This window comes from Neolamprologus brichardi, chromosome 1 (assembly GCF_056152115.1).
Source record: "Neolamprologus brichardi isolate AB-2024 chromosome 1, ASM5615211v1, whole genome shotgun sequence".
In the NCBI taxonomy this organism is placed as follows: domain Eukaryota; kingdom Metazoa; phylum Chordata; class Actinopteri; order Cichliformes; family Cichlidae; genus Neolamprologus; species Neolamprologus brichardi.
This window is the reverse complement of record NC_142104.1, coordinates 41,073,114-41,098,140: the sequence shown is the minus strand read 5'-3', so window position 1 is coordinate 41,098,140 and position 25,027 is coordinate 41,073,114. Positions and strand designations below refer to the sequence as shown.

General features: G+C 43.7%; 1 protein-coding gene across 1 annotated transcript in view; it reads left to right on the top strand.

Annotated features, from left to right (window-relative positions):
* large2 (LARGE xylosyl- and glucuronyltransferase 2) overlaps nt 1-16,199 on the top strand; it is a 131,096-nt gene extending 114,897 nt beyond the window's left edge. Inside the window, exons 8-16 of the mRNA XM_087842177.1 lie at nt 153-257; nt 443-555; nt 983-1,108; nt 1,518-1,673; nt 4,836-4,999; nt 5,086-5,364; nt 6,099-6,245; nt 6,343-6,538; nt 11,857-16,199. Of these exons, the coding sequence (XP_087698303.1) occupies nt 153-257; nt 443-555; nt 983-1,108; nt 1,518-1,673; nt 4,836-4,999; nt 5,086-5,364; nt 6,099-6,245; nt 6,343-6,538; nt 11,857-12,054 (1,484 nt within the window). The 3' untranslated portion in view covers nt 12,055-16,199. The remainder of the gene's footprint in view (nt 1-152; nt 258-442; nt 556-982; nt 1,109-1,517; nt 1,674-4,835; nt 5,000-5,085; nt 5,365-6,098; nt 6,246-6,342; nt 6,539-11,856) is intronic.
* Nucleotides 16,200-25,027: the final 8,828 nt, after the last annotated feature.

Here is a 25,027-nt window from a genome sequence, read left to right as displayed (position 1 = left end):
AAACTAGCTGAATGAATGATGAAAGCAGTTGGTTGCTGTGAACACTGACGCTCGTTTAAGTTTATTATGTTTGTGAACTGTTGAGGAGAAAAACTTGTTGAAAAAGAAGAATGAAATGTTTGCTCCTCAGCTGATGGTTGTTTCACTCACAGATAAGCAGGTGATTGGTCTGGTGGAGAATCAGAGTGACTGGTACTTGGGCAACTTATGGAAAAACCACAAACCGTGGCCTGCGCTGGGAAGAGGCTTCAACACAGGTAAACGGGTTTTTGATCGAATCTCTGAAGCTGGCAGGTTTGCTCCAAACAGCACAGAACCTGATGTCGTCTCATTCCTAACAGCACAAAGAACCTCAGTGTTTGAAGAGTGAACGTTTAGCCCAAAGTGAACGTTTTTAAGTTAATGTCACATTGTTAGCCAGTGTCCTGCTTCGTGGTTTCAGGCGTCATTCTTCTGTACCTGGAGAGACTGCGGCGAATCGGTTGGGAGCAGATGTGGAGACTGACGGCAGAGAGGGAACTTATGAGCATGCTCAGTACATCACTTGCTGATCAGGTTAGGGATACCTCCAAACAGGATTGTCAACTCATTACACACTGTTACCGTCATCAGTCTGTGGCCTTCACTGTAACTGATTCTGGGTGAGGACTCCTTTGATTGTGACTCCGTCGCCTCGGCGCCCACGTATACAGCTTATCAGTGGCATCATCCTGGCACTGACGAGCTGTTGGTGTTTTACAGTCTTGTGTTTGTTAAACTTTATTGAATTTTTTAAAGACTCTTTTTTTGCTTTTTTTTGATGTCTTGGAGAGCAGGGCTGCAGAATGAGACCCTGAGGCCACGATGAGTCATGCTTTCACAAATTTGATCCTGTTTACATCATCACAAACATCAGCAGCTCTGATCTATGCATGTCTACAAAGTAATCCTAGTGTTAAAAGGATCGAGGCTCTTGATAAAGCGGTGTGTTGTCTGTGTGCAGGACATATTCAACGCCTTCATAAAGCAGAACCCAGTCCTGGTGCACCAGCTTCCCTGCTTCTGGAACGTTCAGCTGTCTGATCACACGCGCTCCGAGCAGTGTTACACCGAGGTGTCTGACCTCAAGGTACGCCAGCTCGCACCATCAGGTTTGTCGTTTGCTGCCACAGGCTGCCGTCAGGCTGAGTAGCAGAAACTTGCAATCGTGACTCAAGAGTTGGGAGTTCGCCTTGTAATCGGAAGGTTGCCGGTTCGAGCCTCAGCTTGGACAGTCTCGGTCGTTGTGTCCTTGGGCAAGACACTTCACCCGTTGCCTACTGGTGGTGGTCAGAGGGTCCAGTGGCGCCAGTGTCCGGCAGCCTCGCCTCTGTCAGCGCGCCTCAGGGTGGCTGTGGCTACAATGTAGCTGCCATCACCAGTGTGTGAATGTGTGTGTGAATGGGTGGATGACTGGATGTGTAAAGCGCTTTGGGGTCCTTAAGGACTAGAAAAGCGCTATACAAATACAGGCCATTTACCATTTGTTATGGTTTCAGGTGATCCACTGGAACTCTCCTAAGAAGCTCCGCGTCAAAAACAAACACGTGGAGTTCTTCAGGAACCTCTACCTGACCTTCTTGGAGTATGATGGAAACCTGCTGAGACGGGAACTGTTCGGCTGCCCGACGCAGGCCAGTCCAGAGAGCGTCAAGGTTGGCGCACACACACACACACGGGCGATATTTGTGACAGTATCAAACATCTGAGAGTAATCATTTAACATTGGGGGAAAATATTTCAAACATCACTCAGACTGTGTCAGGCAGGAAACAATAACATCCACCTGTTTTCTTATTGTCCAGTTCAGGGCTGTGCCGAGCTGAGGTCAGCTGATCTGTCTCTACTTCACTTTGTGGCCTTTGCTGAGTAATATTGTACGGGGGCAGCGTCGTGGTTTCCACTGTTGCCTAAAGTATCTAGTAGTAGTAGTAGTGAAGTTTATTTGTTAAATATTTATGATGTTACCTGTCAGCTAAACACATGTGCATATATCGTTTTCCAGTCGATTCCCATGAGATTAATCTGCAGGACAAATCTTGTTTGCAATATGTTTTTATCTTTTGTTTTGTTTTTTTTGATAAAGGAGGGTGTTTGGGGAAGAAAGAGAGAGCTAGGACAGACAGAGACAGAAAATATTTTTTGTGCCACTGGTTTATGTCCGACAATATTTTCACGGACCAGCCTTTAAGGTGTTGCGTATAAGTACAACAAAATAAAACCAGTACCAAAAAAGAAGATTTATTTATAACACTCGGGAAAAGATCCAGGAAAACCGAGTTAACGATAAAAAACATTAAAAAAATAATGATAAAAACCCTGAAAACCATAAATTTCACACCCGAGCTTTAACACACACACCGAGCCGACAGGCTAGCAGATGACTCCCGCAAGACCAGAGGTGGAGGTTTGTGCATTTTAACATACGCTTGGTGCATGAACTCCACTACTACTGAGAGTCACTGCTCACCTAATGCGGAGTTTTTAATGGTCAAATGCGGACCTTATTATCTCCCCAGAGAACTCACTTCTATCATAGTCACTGCAGTGTATATCCCCCCTGACGCTAATGCTAGGTTGGCCATGAAAGAACTTTCTGCAGCCATTAACAAACACCAGAATAAACACCCCGAGGCTGCTTTTATTGTTGCTGGTGACTTCAACCACACCAACCTAAAGACAGTCCTCCCCAGATTGCACCAACATGTCTCCTGCCACACCAGACGAGACAAGACTTTAAACCATGTTTATTCCAACTTAGCTGAAGCTTACAAAGCAACACCCCTCCCACATTGGACAATCGGACCATCTCTCCCTGTTCCTCACACCTTGGTATTCACCACTCATCCAACGTGTGAAACCTGCTGTGAGGACAATTAAATTGTGGCCAGAGGGGACAGACGCAGTGCTCCAGGACAGATTTAAAAACACAGACTGGAATATGTTCACCCACACAGACCTGGACCAGTACACCTCATCTGTACTGGATTACATCTCCGAAACCACAGACAGTGTCACCACCCAGAAACGGATCACCATGTACCCCAACCAGAAGCCTTGGATGAACCGGGATGTTCGTCTCCTCCTGAAGGCCCGCAACACCGCCTTTAGGTCACGAGATGCACACGCCTGCAGTACAGCCAGGGCTAATCTAAAGAAGGGCATCAAAAAAGCCAAACACCACTACGAAAAGAAGGTAGAAGAACACTTCTCCAACTCCAACCGCATGTGGCAAGGACTCCAGACCATTACAGACTACAGGACCACCAAACCCTCCCCCGCATCCTCTGATGTCTCCTTCCTCAACGAGCTCAACAACCTTTATGCTCGTTTCGAGCGAGGGAACCCCACAACCACAACCAAAGCAGACGTGACGCCAGACCACCAACCTCTGACTCTCTCCCCCACCGATGTAGGAGCGGTGCGGAGCAGGATCAATGTCTGTGTCCGTGTTCTGGGGAGCTTGCAGGAGTGCTCACAGACATATTCAATCTGTCCTTGGCCCACGGTGTGGTACCGGCCTGCTTCAAATCCACTTCCATCATCCTGATACCCAAAAACTCCAACCCATCTAGCCTCAATGACTACCGCCCAGTAGCACTCACCCCCATCATCATAAAGTGCTTAGAGCAGCTGGTCCTAGCACACTTCAAATCCTGTCTCCCCCCCACCCTGGACCCCCACCAATTCGCATACCGCCAGAACAGGAGCACAGAGGATGCAGTCTCCATCGCACTGCACTCTGTCCTCTCACACCTGGACAACAACAACACCTACGCCAGAATGCTGTTTATAGACTTAAGTTCAGCATTCAATACAATCCACCCCTCACAACTCATCAGGAAACTGACAGACCTGGGCATCAGTTCCCTCATCTGCAAATGGTTACTGGACTTCCTGACCAACCGCCCCCAACATGTCCGGCTGGATAACCACTGCTCATCTATAATCACAATGAACACCGGTGTACCACAAGGCTGTGTGATGAGCCCTTTCCTCTACTCCGTCTTCACCCACGACTGCAGACCTGCCGGTGGTTCTAACACCATCATTAAGTTTGCAGTTGACACCACGGTGATTGGCCTCATCAGTGACGATGAGGCCGCCTACAGGGAGGAGGTGGATCGTCTGGCTAAGTGGTGCGACACAAACAACCTGATGCTCAACACTGAGAAGACCAAGGAGCTCATCGTGGACTACAGGAGGAATGCTGACCCACATCCACCCATCCACATTAAGGGGACGGCTGTGGAGCGTGTGAGCAGCTTCAAGTTCCTGGGAGTTCACATCTCTGAGGATCTCATCTGGACGACCAACTGCTCCAAGCTGGTCAAGAAGGCTCACCAGCGCCTCTTCTTCTTGAGGACTCTGAGGAAGAACCACCTGTCCTCAGACATCCTGGTGAACTTCTATCGCTGCGCCATCGAGAGCATCCTGACCAACTGTATAACAGTTTGGTACGGGAACTGCTCTGCCTCGGACCGGAAGGCGTTGCAAAGGGTCATGAAAACTGCCCAGCGCATCGCCGGAGCACCACTTCCTGCCATAAAGGACATCTACAGGAAGGAAGATATATCTATATCATGGCTAAAGCACTTCTGGATGGATGCAAACTGCATTTCGTTGCCCTGTACCTATGACATGTGCAATGACAATAAAGTTGAATTCTATTCTATTCTATTCTATTCTATACTAATGACAAACGACTCACGGACCGGTACCGGCCGGTGGCTCGGGGGTTGGGGACCGTTGGGTTCGAAGATAAAGGAAATTGAAAATGACATTTAACTGTTGTAACTGTGTGTACTTTTGCTCAGCTACAAAAGGCTCTGGAGGAGCTGGACGAGGACGATCAGTGTTACGACTTCCGTCGAGAGCGACTGACAGTGCACCGAGTTCACCTGTATTTCCTGCAGTATGACTACACGCCCACTGAGGACAACACTGACATCACTCTGGTGGCCCAGCTCTCCATGGACAGGTACTGAACCCGTGTACTGTAATCGTCTCCTGGCTTGGATCTGTGTGCTTGAAAATGTGTGAAATGACCGTGTGTGCCTGCTACAGGCTGCAGATGCTGGAGGCCATCTGTAAGCACTGGGAAGGCCCCATCAGCCTAGCTCTCTACATGTCTGACGCTGAGGCTCAGCAGTTCCTGCGTTATGCCCAAGCCTCCGAGGTCCTCAAGAACCGCAAGAACGTGGGTTACCACATTGTCTACAAGGAGGGCCAGTTCTACCCGGTCAACCTGGTGAGGAACGTGGCCCTGAAGAATGCCAACACACCCTACGTGTTCCTGACTGACGTGGACTTCCTGCCAATGTACGGTCTCTATGATTACCTGAGGTGAGTCCGACTGTCCTGTTGTAAGAAAACCTTTTCATGGCTTGTTTTTTTTTTTTTTTTGAAGAGTGTTACATACAGATGTGGTGTTATAACTGTACTTTTGATACCCTTACCTTACCACTGACTAAAATAAAATAGAGTAATGATCTCTGAGGCCTACACCTTGACTTTCCGCTGTGCTTAGAGGTTGTAATGCTGCGCTGTGACATCCGTTGGTTCTGCGCTGACTCATTTTCCTTATTGCTGCGAGTGGAAACGGTGTTTGCTCCTCAGTGAGGACGCTCTCCTGCTACACAAGATGAACTGAAAACAAGAGTAAAAATATTTTAACACTACTTAAAATTATTATTGGACAAAGAAGAGATGACGTTTCCCTCCTTTCCACCAGGATATTCCTGCCATGGTTCGGTCTAGGTTTTCTGTCTATTTGCCAATTCATTGCGAGTGTTTTTGACTCGATAATATCCGCCTAATAGGAGACGCACTGATCACAAAGTGCTGTGTAGTCTGAGCCCAGCATTAGAGGTGAGTCATGAGTCCTGCATAAAATCCTTTTGGAGTAGTTTTCCTAACCAAGAACCAAAAATCATTCATTATTCATTATTCATGGAATTTCTGGATGTTTTACTTACTTTGAACTTTCAGACTGCAATCCTGTTTTCGAGGGTTTAGTCATCCCTGCTGGTAGATACGTGCTGCTTTAGCTGCCTCTCACTTCCTGTTTGCTGCTGCAGAAAGTCGGTGGTGCAGATGGACATGGCTCACACAAAGAAGGCTCTCGTGGTTCCAGCTTTCGAGACCCTTCGTTACCGTCTGTCCTTCCCCAAATCCAAAGCCGAGCTGCTCTCCATGCTGGACATGGGGACTCTCTACACCTTCAGGTTTCTAATTACGACCCAAAATGAACTTTTCTGATCAGTCGATGATGATTGGAGGATTATTTAACTGGCAATGTCTCCTTCTTCCTGCCTGTCACAGGTATCATGTGTGGCCAAAGGGTCACGCGCCTACCAACTATGCCAAATGGCGAACGGCCACGACGCCCTATAAGGTGGAGTGGGAGCCAGACTTTGAGCCGTACGTTGTGGTGAGAAGAGAATGTCCCGAGTACGACCAGCGCTTTGTGGGCTTTGGCTGGAACAAGGTGTCCCATATCATGGAGCTGGATGCACAGGTAAACGTGCTCATGTACACAATAATCTGGTCAAAGATGGCAGGGGAAGAACGACTGGGTGAGGTGGGGGGATAGTAATCAGTTATAAACTGATTTAAGTAAATCCTTTCGTGTTTCTCGCCGATCGCTTGTCAACTCAGATGTCCGTGAAGTTGTCCCGTCCTTAGCAGAAAAGTATAATGTTTCCATGCTTGACTTTCTCTTTCTCCAAACGTGGCACATCGAGTTGATGCTAAAGAGCTTGATTTTGGTTTCATATGACCACACAGCCTTTTCTGAATCATTTGGATTTTTAAACCTAAGTCATGTGCCTCCTTGAACAGGAGGACCATGCAAGCGCTGCTAGATATCAGTCCAGTGTGGTGTTCTTGGTGTCTGTGGTCCACCATCTTTCTTATGATCATCTTCACCCCATGACGCAAGAGCTCACGTGGAGCTCCAGACAGAGGGGAGAGTGATGGTCGTTTTATATTTCTTCCATTTCTGATTAATCGCCTTCTCATCAATCTTATTGCTGATGGTCTTTGGTCTGTGCCTCATATGCATAATGTATAATGTAATTAAATTTAATTGCAGTTGTAATCTGTGTGTCACATGAGCTCACAGTCAGTATGTGGGAGTCTGGCTGGGCTGTAGGATCTCAGATGCTTGTTTTACTCAGTGTCATATAAATGTCATATAAATTATTGTGTGCCTATTGTGTGTAATGTAATGATTGAGCAACTTCACAGCAACATTCATGTGCTTTTTTTAAAATAAGGCAACACTCCTACTATATTACAGAGAGTACCCCACTGATCCCCTATGAGCAGGATCCTTAGTGGGAAGGAGGAAGTCTCTTTTAATATGGCGTTATTTTTGTGCCATTATCCTGCGCACGTAAAAAAAAATTTGCAGGTGCAAGTGTTGCATTTTGAGGAGAAATTTATTTAGAGTGAAGAAAAACTAAATTTGAGTGAACAAAATTTATTGCTGCGTGCAAAAAATGTATTTTAGTGTTTGCTATTATCCACACACACACACACACACACACACAATAGCAGCCCCTCTCGCTCAGTTTTTGCATTTGCGCTCGCTCGCAATGTGTTGCTTGCGCTCTCAACATTTCTGCCCGTGCGTGTTCAACTCTTTCTCTACACCGTTATATTTGTGCCACAAAACCAGCCAATCACAGACTTGGATGCAAAAAAATCTGATTGGCTGTTCTGGTCTCCAATCAGCTCGAAATGACGAAATGCAGTATCCCAGAATCCATTTAGTCCAAAACTCAAACGAGGCAGTGGCGGAGGAACGCAGAGTGGCGGAGTTTGAAATATTACTCTTTGTGGGTCACAAAATAAACTTTTAAGATATTTTCATGCGAGAATGTTTCTGTAAACTTCAAATATCTGCTCGATTTATCAAGACATCACATATTTGCATAAGTGCCCTAACGTTTTCGGAGATGCCTGTTACCCAGCAGCTGATCGCATAGCTGGACTGGCCACTGGGCATACCGGACATTTGCCCGGTGGACCGATGATGATTTTTCATTTTTATGTTTGTTTGTTTGTTTTTGTAATGGTATAAACAATGAAAGGTGGTGGATTAGCCAATTGGTCATGATCAACTCTGGGCTGGACCAATTACAATACATCCGTATTGAGGGGAAAAGGAACGCGATTCGTCCCGGACTTCAGCGAGAATGAAAAAAAGACACAAAGCTGGAGTTATTCTGTCTTTGGTGCACAGCTGCCTCTTCTTCTCTCATTCTCCCCCCCTCCCTCTCCTGTTGCTATTTCAATCATGAAACTGATCAATGATCAGCTGATCAGCTCTCTTGTTTGCTTATCACCCACTTCGTGCCAGAAACAGGGAACCAGCGGATGTCGCGCTAAACAACAGCACGTTCAAGCTTGATCAGCTGTTGTTAGAATTTATTTAATATTACTTTCTAGTATCAGCTGATGTTTGCTGGAGCCACAGCTGTAAAAGCTGCTGGGCATGATGTCGGTTTGGAAACATGAAGGTGATACAAATCATACATGTGTACAGGGTGGGCCATTTGTATGGATACACCGTAATAAAATGGGAATGGTTGGTGATATTAAAGTCCTGTTTGTGGCACATTAGTATATGTGAGGGGGCAAACTCCTCAAGATGGGTGGTGACCATGGTGACCATTTAGAAGTCGGCCATCTTGGATACAACTTTTGTTTTTTCAATAGGAAGAGGGCCATGTGACACATCAAACTTATTGGTAATGTCACAAGAAAAACAATGGTGTGCTTGGTTTCAACGTAACTTTATTCTTTCATGAGTTATTTACAAGTTTCTGACCACTTGTAAAATGTGTTCAACGTGCTGCCCATTGTGTTGGATTGTCAATGCAACCCTCTTCTCCCACTCTTCACACACTGATAGCAACACCGCAGGAGAAATGCCAGTGTTGCCAAAATGTTTTTTCAATAGGAAGAGGGCCATGTGACAGAAAAACAATGGTGTGCTTGGTTTCAACGTAACTTTATTCTTTCATGAGTTATTTACAAGTTTCTCTTTGTTCACAGTCATTGACATGTCGAAGAGGTTAACACGTGAGGAGCGGATCGAAATTGTGTTGATATCTGGTGAACGCAGTAACCGGGTCATTGCAGCAGATTTCAATGCAAGACACTCTACGAGACCACCCATCTCCCATGCTACAGTCAGCAAACTGCTTGCTTTGTTTTGTGAAACTGGTTCAGTGTTGGATTTGCCAAAATCTGGACGCAAGAAAACTGTCACTAATGAAGAAACATCAGTGGCTGTCCTAGCTTCATTCAGCAAGAGCCCACAGCGTAGCACTCGCCGTATGTCACTGGAGAGTGGCATTAGTCGAACATCGGAGGATATTAGCTACTCACAAATGGCACCCTTACAAACTCCAGCTACTGCAGCATCTCAATGATGATGACCCAGATCGGCGCACAGAATTTGCAGAATGGGCAAAACAAAAATTGGAACAAGACCCTCAGTTCACGCAGAAGATTTTGTTCAGTGATGAGGCAAACTTTTATGTGAATGGTGAAGTTAACAAACAAAACCACCGCTATTGGTCTGACACTAACCCACATTGGATGGATCCTTCCAAGACTGTTGGAACAACAAAAGTGATGGTTTGGTGTGGTATATGGGGTACAACGGTAGTGGGTCCATTCTTGGTCAAAGGTCCAAGAACGGTCATCGTCCTTTGACTACGATGACCTGGATGACTGAGAACCTTCATAGACACCTGGGTCCATTCTTCATCAATGGAAACCTCAAGGCCACTGGATATTTGAAATTGCTACATGATGATGTGTTTCCCTCTCTATGCACTGAAGCTGGCACGTTCCCTGAGTTTTTCCAGCAAGATGGTGCACCACCACATTATGGGTGCCAGGTCCGAGCATTCCTAGATCAACAGTTTCCTGGAAAGTGAATTGGTCGTCGTGGGCCAGTTGAATGACCCCCAAGGTCTCCCGATCTGACCCCCTTAGACTTTTATCTTTGGGGTCATCTGAAGGCAATTGTCTATGGTGTGAAGATACGAGATGTGCAGCACCTGAAACTACGGATACTGGATGCCTGTGCTGGCATTTCTCCTGCGGTGTTGCTATCAGTGTGTGAAGAGTGGGAGAAGAGGGTTGCATTGACAATCCAACACAATGGGCAGCACATTGAACACATTTTATAAGTGGTCAGAAACTTGTAAATAACTCATGAAAGAATAAAGTTACGTTGAAACCAAGCACACCATTGTTTTTCTTGTGACATTACCAATAAGTTTGATGTGTCACATGGCACTCTTCCTATTGAAAAAACAAAAGTTGTATCCAAGATGGCCGACTTCTAAATGGCCACCATGGTCACCACCCATCTTAGGAGTTTGCCCCCTCACATATACTAATGTGCCACAAACAGGACTTTAATATCACCAACCATTCCCATGTTATTACGGTGTATCCATATAAATGGCCCACCCTGTAGATCACTGTCACAACATCGTTCGTTTTAGTTCAAAGGCTTTATGGTTTATGGTGGTGTAGTCGGCCGAATTTTTGTCAGTTCAGCCTTTTATATTATGTTTAACCCCAGTTCCCACCCGGTCAGCTGGAGGGTAACAGGCATCTCCAAAAACGTTAGAGCACTTATGCAAATATGTGATGTCTTGATAAATCAAGCAGATATTTGAAGTTTACACAGAAACATTCTCGCATGAAAATATCTTAAAAGTTTATTTTGTGACCCACAAAGAGTAATATTTCAAACTCCGCCACTCTGTGTTTCTCTGCCACTGCCTCATTTGAGTTTTGGACGAAATGCATTCTGGGATATTGCATTTCGTCATTTCGAGCTGATTGGAGACCAGAACAGCCAATCAGATATTTTTGCATCCAACTCTGTGATTGGCTGGTTTTGTGGCACAAATATAACGGTGTACACAAAGAGTTGAGCGCGCACGGGCAGAATGTTGAGAGCGCGAGCAACACATTGGGAGCGAGCGCAAATGCAAAAACTGAGCGAGAGGGGCTGCTATTGTGTGTGTGTGTGTGTGTGTGTGTGTGTGTGTGGATAATAGCAAACACTGAAATACATTTTTTGCACGCAGCAATGAATTTTGTTCACTCAAATTTAGTTTTTCTTCGCTCAAAATAAATTTCTCCTCAAAATGCAACACTTGCACCTGCAATTTTATTTACGTGCGCTCAGAATAGTGGCACAAAAATAACGCCATATTTTAACAGGAAAAAGTCTTCCAGCAGAACCAAAACCATGCTCCTTGTGGGAGATAACGTACAGTTTATGCATCCCAGAAGCTGGGAGATGACTGTGTTCCAGCAGCCATCTAACCATGATGCAGTATGGAGCCTAAATCTAAAATGAAGCATTGTCCACATCCATTCACCATAGCAACCACTATTGTGGAGCAATGTGTGTTTGAGATTTAATATGAATTTCTGTGTAATGGGAAAGATTTGCAATTTTTTACCAATTGATCACAGTTAATTGCCATATTGTCACAAAGAGATTGCATGTAATTGCAAACAGATGAACTCCAGGTTATTGCCATTTTATCACCTTCTTGTTGCAGACCTGGGCAACCAAAGATTGCAAGTTCAGTGTACACACTCACGATAATTTTGGTCATCATTTTTGGCTTTTCCCCCACGTGACTGTAGCATAAAATCAATATTCTTAAAGGGTGTATTTAACCCGTCCAATCGAGTTTTGATAAACTTACCCAAACTGTGAGTGGAGGCTGAAAGCCATTTGAAAATGCATTTGTTCTCCATTTATCATCTCTTTCTTCTTTTCAGGAGTATGACTTGATGGTCCTGCCGAATGCTTTCATGATCCACATGCCCCACGCTCCCAGCTTCGACATCTCTAAATTTCGCTCCAGCTCCAGCTACCGCAACTGTCTGAACACCCTGAAGGATGAGTTCCACCAGGATCTGTCCAGGAAGTATGGCTCTGCAGCTCTCAAGTACCTCACTGCCCAGAGAAACATCTAGAAAGTAGACTTGTTAAGAGCAGCTCTGTCAGCCCTGCGAGCTCCGACGTGTACTGACGCTGGAGGGGCTTGGAGTGTATCGAGTGTGGATATAAGCTTTACAGCCCTTTTGAGCATCCCCGGGCTCCTGTGCATTAATTCTCCAGTCGACTGCAACTCGGAGTGACTGAGGACCGGACGCAGAGACGAAAACCAAAACAGGACAGCACAGCTGCGGATTTGTAACGCGGGACTCTGACACGGCCGAAGGGGACAATAGACGAGAGTGGAAACTGATGGGACTAGCTTTAAGGCGAGGAAACAACAACCATATTCTTACAATTTGTTCTGACAATCAGGGCTTTTTTCAAGCAGACACACAGTGAACCAGTCGATCTCCACGGATATTTGGATATTTGGATATTTGGCACCTGGGGGAAAAACTTCCGACATTAGGAATCATATTTGGGAGGCACGTCGAACTGGAGAAAGATTTAAGCCTTATCACTTTCCTGATATTTACTAAGATATTTAATATTTTCTTTTCTTTTTTTTTCTTCAGTGCAAATCTGAACCAATGATAGTGAGCATTTGCATTTACAATGTTTTGATTATGGCTTTACACAAGAATCAGTTTTTTTTCTTTCTATATTTTCTGACCTCTTATAAAGAAATCCATAGTGTCCTGGTCAAACGATTTAAGTTTCTTCTGTGGGCTTCAGGGATGTGCTCTGTGTGTGTGTGTGTGTGTGTGTGTGTGTGTGTGTGTGTGTGTGTGTGTGTGTGACAGAGAGAGAGCTACGGAACGAGCGATCCAGCTGCATCACTGGGCATGTCTTCAACACGCTTACAGCTCGTCTTCAGTGTCACGCTTGCTTCTGTCTTGCATGTAAAGAGTTGCACAACACGTTCTTTTCATGTTGGAAAAATCTACATTTTTCTCCCATGATTCCTCCCTTGGAAACAGAAAATTATTGATGAGATGTGTCATTACCAATTGGGACCAACTCACACGACCAACACCGACACATAATTGTCAGTGATGAGATGAAGCTATTGGCTTTGAAATAAGAGCACGGCGACGGGCAGGAGCTTATTTTTTTGTGCCATTACATTTATAATGTGTCTGAATCACTGGATTGTACGTGCCATCTACTGTGCTGTTTTACCCACTGTGCTGCTGTTTTTGTAAAGTCCAGCTGAAATGTTTCTGCAGCCAAAATTCAGTTTATTGTTATTCCTTTACCTGCAGACTAGAATCTGAAGGATTGAATTATAACAGGAAAAAGAAGCTTCTGTGTCCTCTTCTCTTTGCCAAATTGAATATTTTGCCAAGCTAATTTTACATGAGATTTGAAGCTATTTAAAATGAAACAGCTGACCGGCTAACTCAGAGCACAGGATGTGCTTGAATTTTTACTGACAGAGAAAAGCAAAGAGTAAAAAAGTAGTGTAGTGTTCCCAACTTTGTGTCATAGCCTGTTACATGATATCAGCGATGGGTCAATAAACCTGGAAACCTCCGCTCTCACAGGAATAACGTTGGTGAGGGGTGGTGCAGTTGGAGAACTACATCCTGCACTGACAACCTTGTGATTGCTTTAGTTAACGCGGTCCCCCATAGTTTTTTTTTTGTTGTTGTGAAATGCCAAGTTGCAAACGCTCCCTAACTAACCACTGAGTGATAGTAAAACTATCAGGAGTGCGACACAAACCCGAGAAACTTCAAAGTAAAAGTTGTATTTTTTCAATGAAATGCACAACTTGTACTCTGACACCTGACGTTCTCTGTTTCAGGTCAACCAGAAACCTGATAATTTCACGATTAGTTAGTGAGTGTTTGCAGACTAGTCTTCCATATGAACTACAGATGACCATGGCAATCTTCTAGCAACCAAAGAAATGACAGGGTAGTTTTCAGTGCAGCACTCTTTGTGATTAATTTCACTGAGGGACAGCAGTCACCCACCACCAAGCACTGTCCAACCAGTTGGGGAATACTCATTCCTCCTTAACCGATGAGCCTGCAGGCCTGTGTGACTGGAGACGAATTAATGATGTAGTGAAATCAGAGCATGAGGTCACTGGATATCAAGCGCAATTACAGTAAACTTCCTGTCCAGCAATATTTGTTGTTGCATTTGTTTGTAAGGCTTTTAACATCCACCAAACAAAGTTACAGGTCAAAGTCTGATACAAAAGGCTTTTTTTGTTTTGTTTTATCTGTTACTGGCACAAAAGAGTTTCGGTACGTTGATGTCACAACTGGTAGTAGGGACTCAAGAGCAGAGCGGTTTGACGTCTCCAAAAACAGTTTATTTACAACAGCGGTGCACGATATATACAGTGAAGGGAAAAAATCCAACTCCAGGGAATCACGGGGAAGCTCTCTCACACTCGCTCTCGTCTTCTCGCCCAAACTCACACACGCTCACACAGTAGGGAGGTCACAGGTCCAGGAAGGAAAGTCAAATCACGAAATACTAAGCACATGAGCTGGGAGAATCACTAACGTCTGTAGTACAATCATCCAGCGACGAGAAGATCTGTGTTCCAGCCTCAAATAGTGCTTCAGGTGATGGCAGCTGATTGTTGTCAGGTGTGTGGGCCAAGGGCGGGAGCCCACAGTGAGCTCCGCCCAGGCAGAGAGAGAGAGAGAGAAAAAACAAAACAAACACATGTAGCCTCGCGGGGCCGGCAGGCACGGAGACCATGACAGTTGAGGCTTCATAAAGTCACAATGGTTAGTTTTTTTCCCACCGATGCACATTTATTTGCACTTTGCTCAGATGCATTTAGAAAAGTAACAGAGCCGTGAAAGTGCAGCATCAAGAATTAAATACAGTGTGACTGAATATTTTAAAAAAAAACCTAAATATTTTAATGAGGAAGATTATAAGAAATCAGATTTTCTCAAACGATGATGTCCGTTCAGTTTTAAAGTGTGGTTGAGGATGTCATCACGTGGAAATCAGTGCTGACATCTTGTGCCGGTGGTTTGTTAGTCTTTACAGTGGGAACACTAACCCTGCACCCAGTTCAGATCTTGATACCAAGCTAAGAGCACAACCAGCCTAGTCAAAATATCTGACGTGTATCAAACTGAATAACTTGGTCACAAATCGGTTTTCTTTAAAATCACAAGAATACAGCGAGCGTCCGAATCGGTAAATCTGTTGACAGCTACATGTTCAAGTTTAAAGGTTGTGCCCTCATATGCATATCAGGCAGGGAACCGGCTCCCCTCTTACTATTATGCAGCCGCCTTGGCTTTTACTTTTGTGTAATAGGAAGGAGCAGCATCAGCCATCTTTATATACAGTCTATGTAAACATCCAACAGCAGCAAACTGGAATGCAGCCGTCAAACCAGAATGCTTCTCCTGAAGTCTCCACAACTGATCCGTGTGCTGCAGAAAGATATTTATTTCAGTTGGACTTTATTCATTTTATTTTCTGTTTGTTTTTAATGATGCTCTGTCCAACATTTCCAATCATTAAAGTATGATGAAATACATTTGTCATGTTGTTATGACATGTAGCATTGGACATGATGGATAAGTCCTACTGCTTCAGTTTAGTTTTTGGTTATTTGAACGCTTTGGTCAGTTATGCTCAGAAGCATCCGTGTTTAACGTTATGTTGGAGCTGCCTGCAGGCTGATCACGATGTTGGCATCCTTCCCTGTAGCGCAGGAGAACAAAACAAGTACCAGAGGTGCAGCGTTATCGCTTGTAGCAGCATCGCGCTGTAGTTTTGTTTTTGAGCATTCTCTACAAATTTTCATCTCTACCTGCATTTAGAGGGGAGGGGAAGGCAAGCAGAAAAGACTTCAAGCAGATCTCGTGTAATTTCCACTGCAAATACGGCAAACATGGGAGGTGGGTCACGAGTGACGGTGTATGTGACGGCCGTTTGACGAGGACTGAGTCCAGACGGTGCCGTGAAGAGCCCTGCTCCCTGTCCACTCCCACCCACACCACCTCTATTGCCGTGTTGTTGATTGTGGTAAATGCTAGTGCCTTTGCTGTATTGTGAAACTGGATATTGATTGTACTGTTGTACCGACAGGGCCTGGGGATAGTCAGGCGCTCTATTTATTATTGTTGACTCAAATCGATCATATTTTTCTATGTAAGTGCTTTAAATAAATTTGCCCTTTTTATCACTTGGTCTGTATTTAGTTTTTCAGCATTCTTGACAAACACGACTCCGCTCTGCGTGAGGATGCACATACTCCTCAAGCTCGCTAAAGTAGCATTAAATGAACAAACGCTGCAGCATTTGGATCCAAGGATGTCTTGGGATCTCCAGGAATTCAGAATATTTGCCAAGGTCAGTGGTTTTAAGCCGGCTGAATCTTCCATGTGTGTAATTGGCCTAGTGAAAATTCCAAATACAAACCAAATTGTTTTGGATGAATAGGTCCCCTGATGGCTCTCATCCCTTTTAATGCAAATTACTATACAGTAATTGGATTCAGAACTTTGCCTGCAGTTTGTTCAGAAGTGAATCATTTCTTAACAAATTGGGGTGAGAGAGTAGAAAAGCAAATGAATACACATTTAGAAAAGCATTTATGTTTTCATTCATATGTGTGTGTGTGTGTGTGTGAAGCCAGAAATGCTGACAATACAAAATATTCTGAATATGAGGGAAAGAGTGGGCTGCAATGTGCCCCGGGGCATTTAAGCTTCTACAAATGCATCCAAAATATAGTAAAATGTAGCATAACATGGAAATACACATAGTTACATACGTGTAGTATGCCCTTCTGCTTCTCTGCGTTACATCGTCAAATGCCGAGCAGGTCTTCATCTCATGATTAGCACATGACACATAGACGTAATATCGCTCAAGCTCCCATTTCACAGCAGGTGAACATCCACTTCACACCTCCAGTGTTCTTAGTAACAGCTTATCAGTTCTTAGTCAGCCTCCCTGCATGTAGGCTAACCAAGCCCATATGTGAGTGTAAGACATGCTGTCCAAGAACTTACTGGAAACCTCAAAGTACCTTTCATGCTTGTTTTTTACTGCAGTTATTTTAAAGCTTTTCAGTAAAATCACTGCATTAAAGTGATCTGTGACATTCCTCGAAGACAAGGGCAGAGCCTCTTTGATGGCATCCCGTATGCATCAGAGGAATTATATAGGGCGGTGACGTGTGCAAAGACTTCTGTATTAAAATCTATTTCACACAACAGCACAGAAGCACAAATTTAAACCCTTTTATTGCTGCTGTGCTTTTAGAATGTCAACAGGTAATCGGTTTGTATCCCATTTTTAATAAGTAGAGCTCACTTGGAAGAACTGAATATGATTCCCTTTGATAGACCCCCCCCCCCCCCCCCCCCCCCCCCCACATGCACACCTCTATACACTAGTGGTGCTGAGGATGCAGACTGAGGCTTGAATAGAGCTCTGTCTGAGGTGGAGATGGGGAGGAGGTGGGATGCGCGAAAAGAGTCCGAAAAGGAGAATGAGCACAGATTTAAAAGGCGTGATGTCGAGGATGATTGGCTCAAAGAAGGCGGGTGAGAAGGTTCACTCTTCCTGTTCAGTTAGGTTTTGAAGAACAGTCCAAATCTAACTGAATGTTCTAGGATTTATTTAGTCCATCTACAGCCCCACCTTGACCTACGGCCGTGAGAGCTGGGTGTTGACTGAAAGAGAAACGTTGCAAATTTCCTCCATTTTCCTCCATCCTCACCCTCAGCCTTAAAAAGAAGGGGGGAGGAGCTTGGACATGTCTTGAAGCAGAACTTCTGTTTCTCCGTGTTGAAAGGAGCCAGTCGAGACTCTGTTGTTAAGATCACTTGTTGGGTCTGCGCTTCCACAGGCCCCGCTGGTTTAGAAACTTATTCCCGTTAACGACAAGGAAGCAAGACGAACAGCGATTTTACTAGCGCAAGGGAGGCCCCGGTCGGTGTCTCAGGAAAGCACTCTGAATCCAACCACAGACGACCTCGAGCCCGGCCTCCACTTCCCGCCTTTTATTGACAACAGTTACAGTACACACAAGCACCTCCCATTGTAACCCCCCCTATGGTTATAAAAGATAAGGTACCATGTGTGTATGTGTGCGCACGTGTGAATGCATGTGTGAGAATGTGTGTGTTTGTGTTTGGGGGTGCGTTTGTGTGACCTCCTGCTCACCAAAAGGGTCATAAACAATGTTCCCTCTAATTTTTCATGTGTCTGAGCGAACGCACAAACTCCCTGAGTGGACACTTGGACCACTGTGAGCGACATCAGACGTGTGCACTGTGGTGATGCCAGCATCGAATCCATCCAAGTTACATGTTTATTAAAATAATCAAATTACAGCATTTACATTTATGTTAGACGCTTTTAATTAACTGCTTTAGCCCACTTACAATGGAAATTTAAAAAAATCTTGTTCAAGACCTGTGTAGTATGTTAACACTATTGGAAGTAAAAAAAATAACTTGAACTCCAATTTTGAAAACACAACTTTTTTTTTTTTATAAAGCTCTGACTTGTATTATGAGTCTGTGGTCTGGGAGAGAGTCTGTAACTCTGTCTGCAAAATACAGTATATAATGACCAATGCTGGGCAATTAATTATATAGTTACTTCTTCAAAAAGGTAACCGAGTTTTGCAAACAAAGTTTTTTGCAGCTGTTTACCTAAAAACTATTAAAACTATTTACAGAACAATCAGCTGTTCTGCATCAAATTTGATGCCACACAAATTATTTGTGCCACTCCAAAAAATAATTTCTGTCCACTATGAGATGAAGGAGAACAACAGCCTGATACCTGCAGGCCTGACAACAGCAGATGTATCACTGCTGTAACACCTGTAACATTCAGCAGTCGCCTCATTGTTCTGACACACAACAAAACTATTGACTACACTACACACTAACTACACACTAACTACACACTAACTACACACTAACTACACAAGATTTGCGCTAAACGTCTCAAATCTCTCACATCTCAAAACACCACCATCACTCCTAAAACTTCCCCCCGTTTCTTAACAACTAGATGCCACGTTGCCATATCATTTTTTGATTGGTCGACATGGTACATTTTTCGACCAATAGTAAAGGCTGAGGTTTTTTTGCTTTTGTTTTTGCTCACAGGCTTTCGAGCCTTTTTTCTTATAAAACGGCGTTTTTACCGTTTCTTCCCGCAGTAAATATAAACAACGACAGTATTCAGGAAGAAAACCAAACAGTGCAGATATTTTTATCATAACTCTGGTTTTACGTGGCCGATCAACACAATTTAAAAACTGGTATAAAGTCCACACTTTTCCCGTCAGTTGTTCCGTCTGTCCTGCTCACATCTCCAATGGTTGTACACGTTGTCATTAACGTGGCTTCACTCCACATCAGCCGCTTTGCTAGCTAAAACACCTGTGTCGGCACATAAGGACGCTGTCATAACCTGTCAACGACGTTGATTAGCTGTATGTGAATACCATTATTGGCTGGACTATGGGATAAGGCGGCATCGTTGTAATCCCATACGGGAGCAGCCAGTCACTTACTGACTAACACTGCAAAACAGAATTATTAAAGTATTAATTTTAATTTCAATTCAGGTTAGTTTTCTTTTTTGTGCCCAATGCAGATTTTCTGTGCGCAGAGACCGTGCCAACAGTGCGCAATTGCGCACGCGCGCAGCTTAGAGGGAACATTGGTCATAAAGGCAGGAAATTTACTAAACAAGAAAACAGAACCCTCACATAGGATGTGTCCCTATAAAACACTACAGCCTCCCCCACCAACAGGCTGGGGAGGGTAATAGAAACACAGAAATGTCTTTGATGATGCTGTTTGAACTAAGACTTACAAATTTAAGCAACACAATGACAACATTTAACAATTTGACTCCAACATCACTCTTCATAGTTTCATCCTGACTACATACCCCGTGTACTGCGATTTCACCACGATCCTTTTCACAAACTTTTTCATCAACTTCTGTTTTAGCATGAAATCAATTTCATGTAATAAATCACAGCTGAATTCCCTGTGTAAAAGCTCTGCTATTTTTATTCATAAGATCCATAGATTGGCCTAAACTGTGATCTTGAGTGAAAGAACTTCAATCAAACTAAGTAAATGGTAAATAAATGGTAAATGGCCTGTATTTGTATAGCGCTTTTACTAGTCCCCCCTAGGGACCCCAAAGCGCTTTACACACCCAGTCATCCACCTTTTCACACACTGGTGGAGGCAGCTACAGTTGTAGCCACAGCTACCCTGGGGCAGACTGACAGAAGTGAGGCTGCCATATCGCGCCATCGGCCCTTCTGGCCAACACCAGTAGGCGGCAGGTGAAGTGTCTTGCCCAAGGACACAACGACCGAGACTGTCCAAGCCGGGGCTCGAACTGGCAACCTTCCGATTACAAGGCGAACTCCCAACTCTTGAGCCACGATTGCCCAGAAAAACATCAAGTCACATGGAGTAGCATTTTTAGTCTTGCAGCCAAACCTTACTCACTACCTGATGTGGACCGTGGATTATTTTTGTTGGTTATGCAGTCAGGTTGTGTTTCATATGATAAGAAATACATTTTCCTTTACATATTAATGGGCAATGCAGTTTAGGCGTATCTCTTTTTCTTTCTTCAGAGAGAAGGTTGGAGAATTTTATCAATAAAAATTTTAGGACTAAGCTTCTGACCTTCTGTCTCTAAGTGGGAGCTGAGTCCCATAGCATGAATAATACAGCTACACGCCTACACCTTCTCTTCAGTACAAAACCACATTAAGCAATTTTCTGTGAGCGTTTTCCTGCTCTGACATTTATTGCAAAAGCCTGGAAATTGAATTGTCCTTTGCAGATGTGTTGCTTGAATAATAGGCTCCCTCACCACTTTTCTTTCACTAAAAAAAGAGAGGGAAAAGAACTGTGAAGTCAAGCATTTCCTTATTTCCTATATCTGCAGAAACAATTGAAGTACTGCGATAATAATCTCTTTCAAGACAAACGCCTCCCACTTCCAAAGCAATGCTCACCAAAGCAGAAAGCAGCTGATGTACTGCTGTCATGAAAAAAACAGCAAAGGTAGGAAAGAACCGTTACGCTGCTTTCAAACGGTTGTTTAGAAACAAATACTGGCAGCACTGACCCATGGCTCTCTGGCAGGTTTTTCCCTTTTTTTCTGTTCTTGTTTTGTATGCACTTAATTAATAAAAAGTACAGTTTCTTCTCCCTCTATTGAACATACATGCTCAACAAAAATCCCCAGTTAATCTCAGGGCTTGCCCTGCAGCACAAGTACAATATGCAAATGAATGAATTCATCAAATGCTCTTTTAAGTATCAAACACGATTGTTGAAAAGTTTGTATTTTGCCTTGTAAATTAGATTCCAAGTGATGATACAGAAGCAAATGTAGAAAGGACTGACTGCAGTTTCCTGGACAAAGAGCCACATTTATGAACAGCAGTCAGCAGGAGGTGCTTGGGGTGGATGGAGGGGAGTATCAAACGCAATACTCTGACCCCAAACACTGGCCATTAGGTTAAAGTTGGCGAAAGATGGGATTTTTAACCCGTCAACACAAAGTTATATAAAACCAGACGACCACCTTTATTTATCTCAGACTTTTCATACTGTTTGCCACTATGGTTATTAATACCTTTGGACCTTCAACATAAGTGATTTATTTGCTCATAACTGATATTTTGATTGAATTTGTTCACATATGACTTACTTGAATATCTCATATCAAAGCCTAGCATATTGAACTGTGAGCTGTTTATTCACATCATAAAACATTATCATTATGACCATCATTATTATCATCACATTCATTTTGTCAGGATCCTGGGTCGGAGTGACCCAGGATCCCTGAGCAGTTATGAATTATATTATTATTGTATGTATATTTGGTGTTGCTGTCCTTCTCCCTGTTTGCGTGTGTATATGTGTTTCTGCGGGTGCCTTCAGGCCTGGTGGGTGTGGCCCTGCTGGCGGACTGGCCACACCCAAAGCCACACACCTGCTGCTGATCAGGCCTCGTCGGGGGAGCTACTTAGGAGAGTCTTGGAGCTCCCACCGACGCGGGATCATTCCATGAGACTCCACGTTAGTCATCCTGTTGAGCTGAGTTAGTGTGTGTATGCCCGCGGTTATATGTGTCCTGACGGCTGCATCTATAGTGTCCCAAGGAGAAGTGTGGAGCGCCAGACAGCAGCCAGCACGAGGAGTGCTGAGACACGGGAGCGGAGAGCACTGAGACACGGACTGTTCACGGAGAGACACGACACGGGAGTCAGGGAAAGCACGGGGATTTATAGTTGTTTTGTACCATACACTGTAAATAAAGAGCACTGTTTGCATCGCAGAGTACCGCGACTGGGTCCTCCTTTCCCCACATCCCCACGGTCTGCCAACACAGACCGTGACACATTTTTTATATGTTGCTTATAGTTATCACTGTTAAAGACCTAACTCAGATCATAAAAATGTACATGTTAATTTTTTAAACTATTTTAATATTCTTTGTAAATATTTTTATATCCCAAGTACTCTCATTAAAATTCCTTAATTTGCTAAGTTGTTATTCCTTACTTACAACAGATCCACTGAAAAGTGCAGGTGAAAGGGAAACGAATGGTAAATGGTGAATGGCCTGTATTTGTACAGCGCCTTACTAGTCCCTAAGGACCCCAAAGCGCTTTACACATCCAGTCATCCACCCATTCACACACACATTCACACACTGGTGATGGCAGCTACATTGTAGCCACAGCCACCCTGGGGCGCACTGACAGAGGCGAATGACAGGTGTGAAAAAAGATTTACCTTCACATTGCACATTGCTCCACCCGGACCTCAGCCCACGTCTCCAGTGGTGGAATAAACAACCCCCTGCTCATAAAAGCAGCTGTTTCTTTTCTTCTGTCATAAAACTCGTGTCATAAAGACACACAACACGCTCCATGTTGAATAACATCTTTATTTCTTTCTTCTGTTGTTCCTTCCCAGTTGTTTTATGGATAGTACATTATAATACTGGCTTGAATAATGTCGGGTCTGTGCTCTATGATATATAGTTCTACAATGGTATATAGATCATAGTCTGCCTCCGGGTATCTGAGGTTATCGTCCCATCTATTAGTCCTTCCCTTCACCTAAAACCAAAGGTGAATGATCGAAAGTTTTTCTAAAACTGTCTACGCACCCCAGCCTTGTTGTTTTACCTATACAAACACTACATGTGTTTAACTAACGTCAGGTATGTCAGAATGAACCACACTCCCCACACTCACCTGCTTCATCCTCCCAGCAACTCCTCTTAGCTGCTCTCCAGTTAACGTCCAGTGTTTTTTAAACTTTTCAATTTTATTCAATTCAATTTTATTTATACAGCGCCAAATCACAACATCAGTCGCCTCAAGCCGCTTTATATTGTAAGGTAGACCCTACAATAATACATACAGAGAAAAACCCAACAATCATATGACCCCCTATGAGCAAGCACTTTGGTGACAGTGGGAAGGAAAAACTCCCTTTTAACAGGAAGAAACCTCCGGCAGAACCAGGCTCAGGGAGGGGCGGGGCCATCTGCTGCAACCGGTTGGGGTCCACCAAACCTGATCTCCTTGTAGCAGCAGAAGTTGTACCAATTACAAACATATACAACTGTCACCGTCTACAATACACGAAAATAACATCAAATTTGTATGTAATCAAATAAAGTGACACAGTTTCAAACAGTTTTAGCTCAATTTTCAAAGCTGAGACTTTGAGAAAAAGTAACATTTTCTGAATATTTGTAAACTGACTTAAGAGTAAGCAGCTCTGACAGCTTCATGTCCCTGCAGAGATTATTCCAGAAAAAATGGCACATTTTCTCTCTAATTCTGACTCTGTGGACAGATATTTGGAAACTATTGTGAGCGCAAAGACAGCCAGGATTTTAATTTTACATGTACTGTATGTGCAAAGATAAAAGAGAAGCAGACCCAGGAGAGATTTATATTTAATAAAGAACCTACGGGCATATCCGCAGATACACAGATGGTTAGCAGCTGCATACAGACAAGAAAGGTATGTTTGATTTCCACTGCCAGGAATGTACATGTGAAGCTCCGTGTGTAGACAGTATCCTTGTTGTTTAGGAGCTGGCCAAGTGTAATTACATTTATTGTATTTACATTTTTTATATTTCTATATTACACTAAATGATCATTTATTTTCCATGTTTCAATAATGACATTAATGTATTGTTGCTGGTTGGTGAAAGAAAAAACCCAACACTGTTTTGTATTGAGCTTTGATTCGATTAACCCTTTTAGAGCCGTTACCAACCAGTGTACCACAATCTTAAATGTAGAGTGTAACCAAGTGAAACCAAGAAAACATCCTTTCCTAGAGAATCCTCAAGCTTACATTTTCCAGATCGACTCCAGATTGTGTCAACAGAATCTTTGCTCTGTGCTCAGTGTTTGGCTAGAAGGAGATGATGAAGCCATCAGAGGATGGAGGTGGGTACAGGCCAGTTTTTACTCTTACAGTCTACACAGTATAAATGTGGATCCAGCAGAAAACTATTCGCATCACTGGCCCAGAAGAGTCGTCACCCGCCTCAGATCAATGGCAATACCTCTCCCCTCTCTTTCTGCCTGGTCTCTATGAGCACTATAAAGGGGAGGATGCCACTTTCTCCCTGACTACAATGAAGAATGCATCCAACATATTTATACACATATAGGATCATATCTGGGCTTTATTGACTGTTGGGTTGCTCCAGCCAGGGTGTCCTATTACAGATTTTGAATAAAAAAGTTTAATTTTAAAAAATAACAAGTCCTGCTATTTATCATAATGTATTTGTATAAATGTTCCATCCAGTGGGATGCCATAGGTAACAGTGAGATTTGTTACATGGAAGGCATCCCACGCTAACCAAGTAGGTTGAGCACCTCTGCATTTCACACTGAGGTATAAAAATAGATGGACATTACCCAAACCCAAATTCCAGCCCGACCAGTAA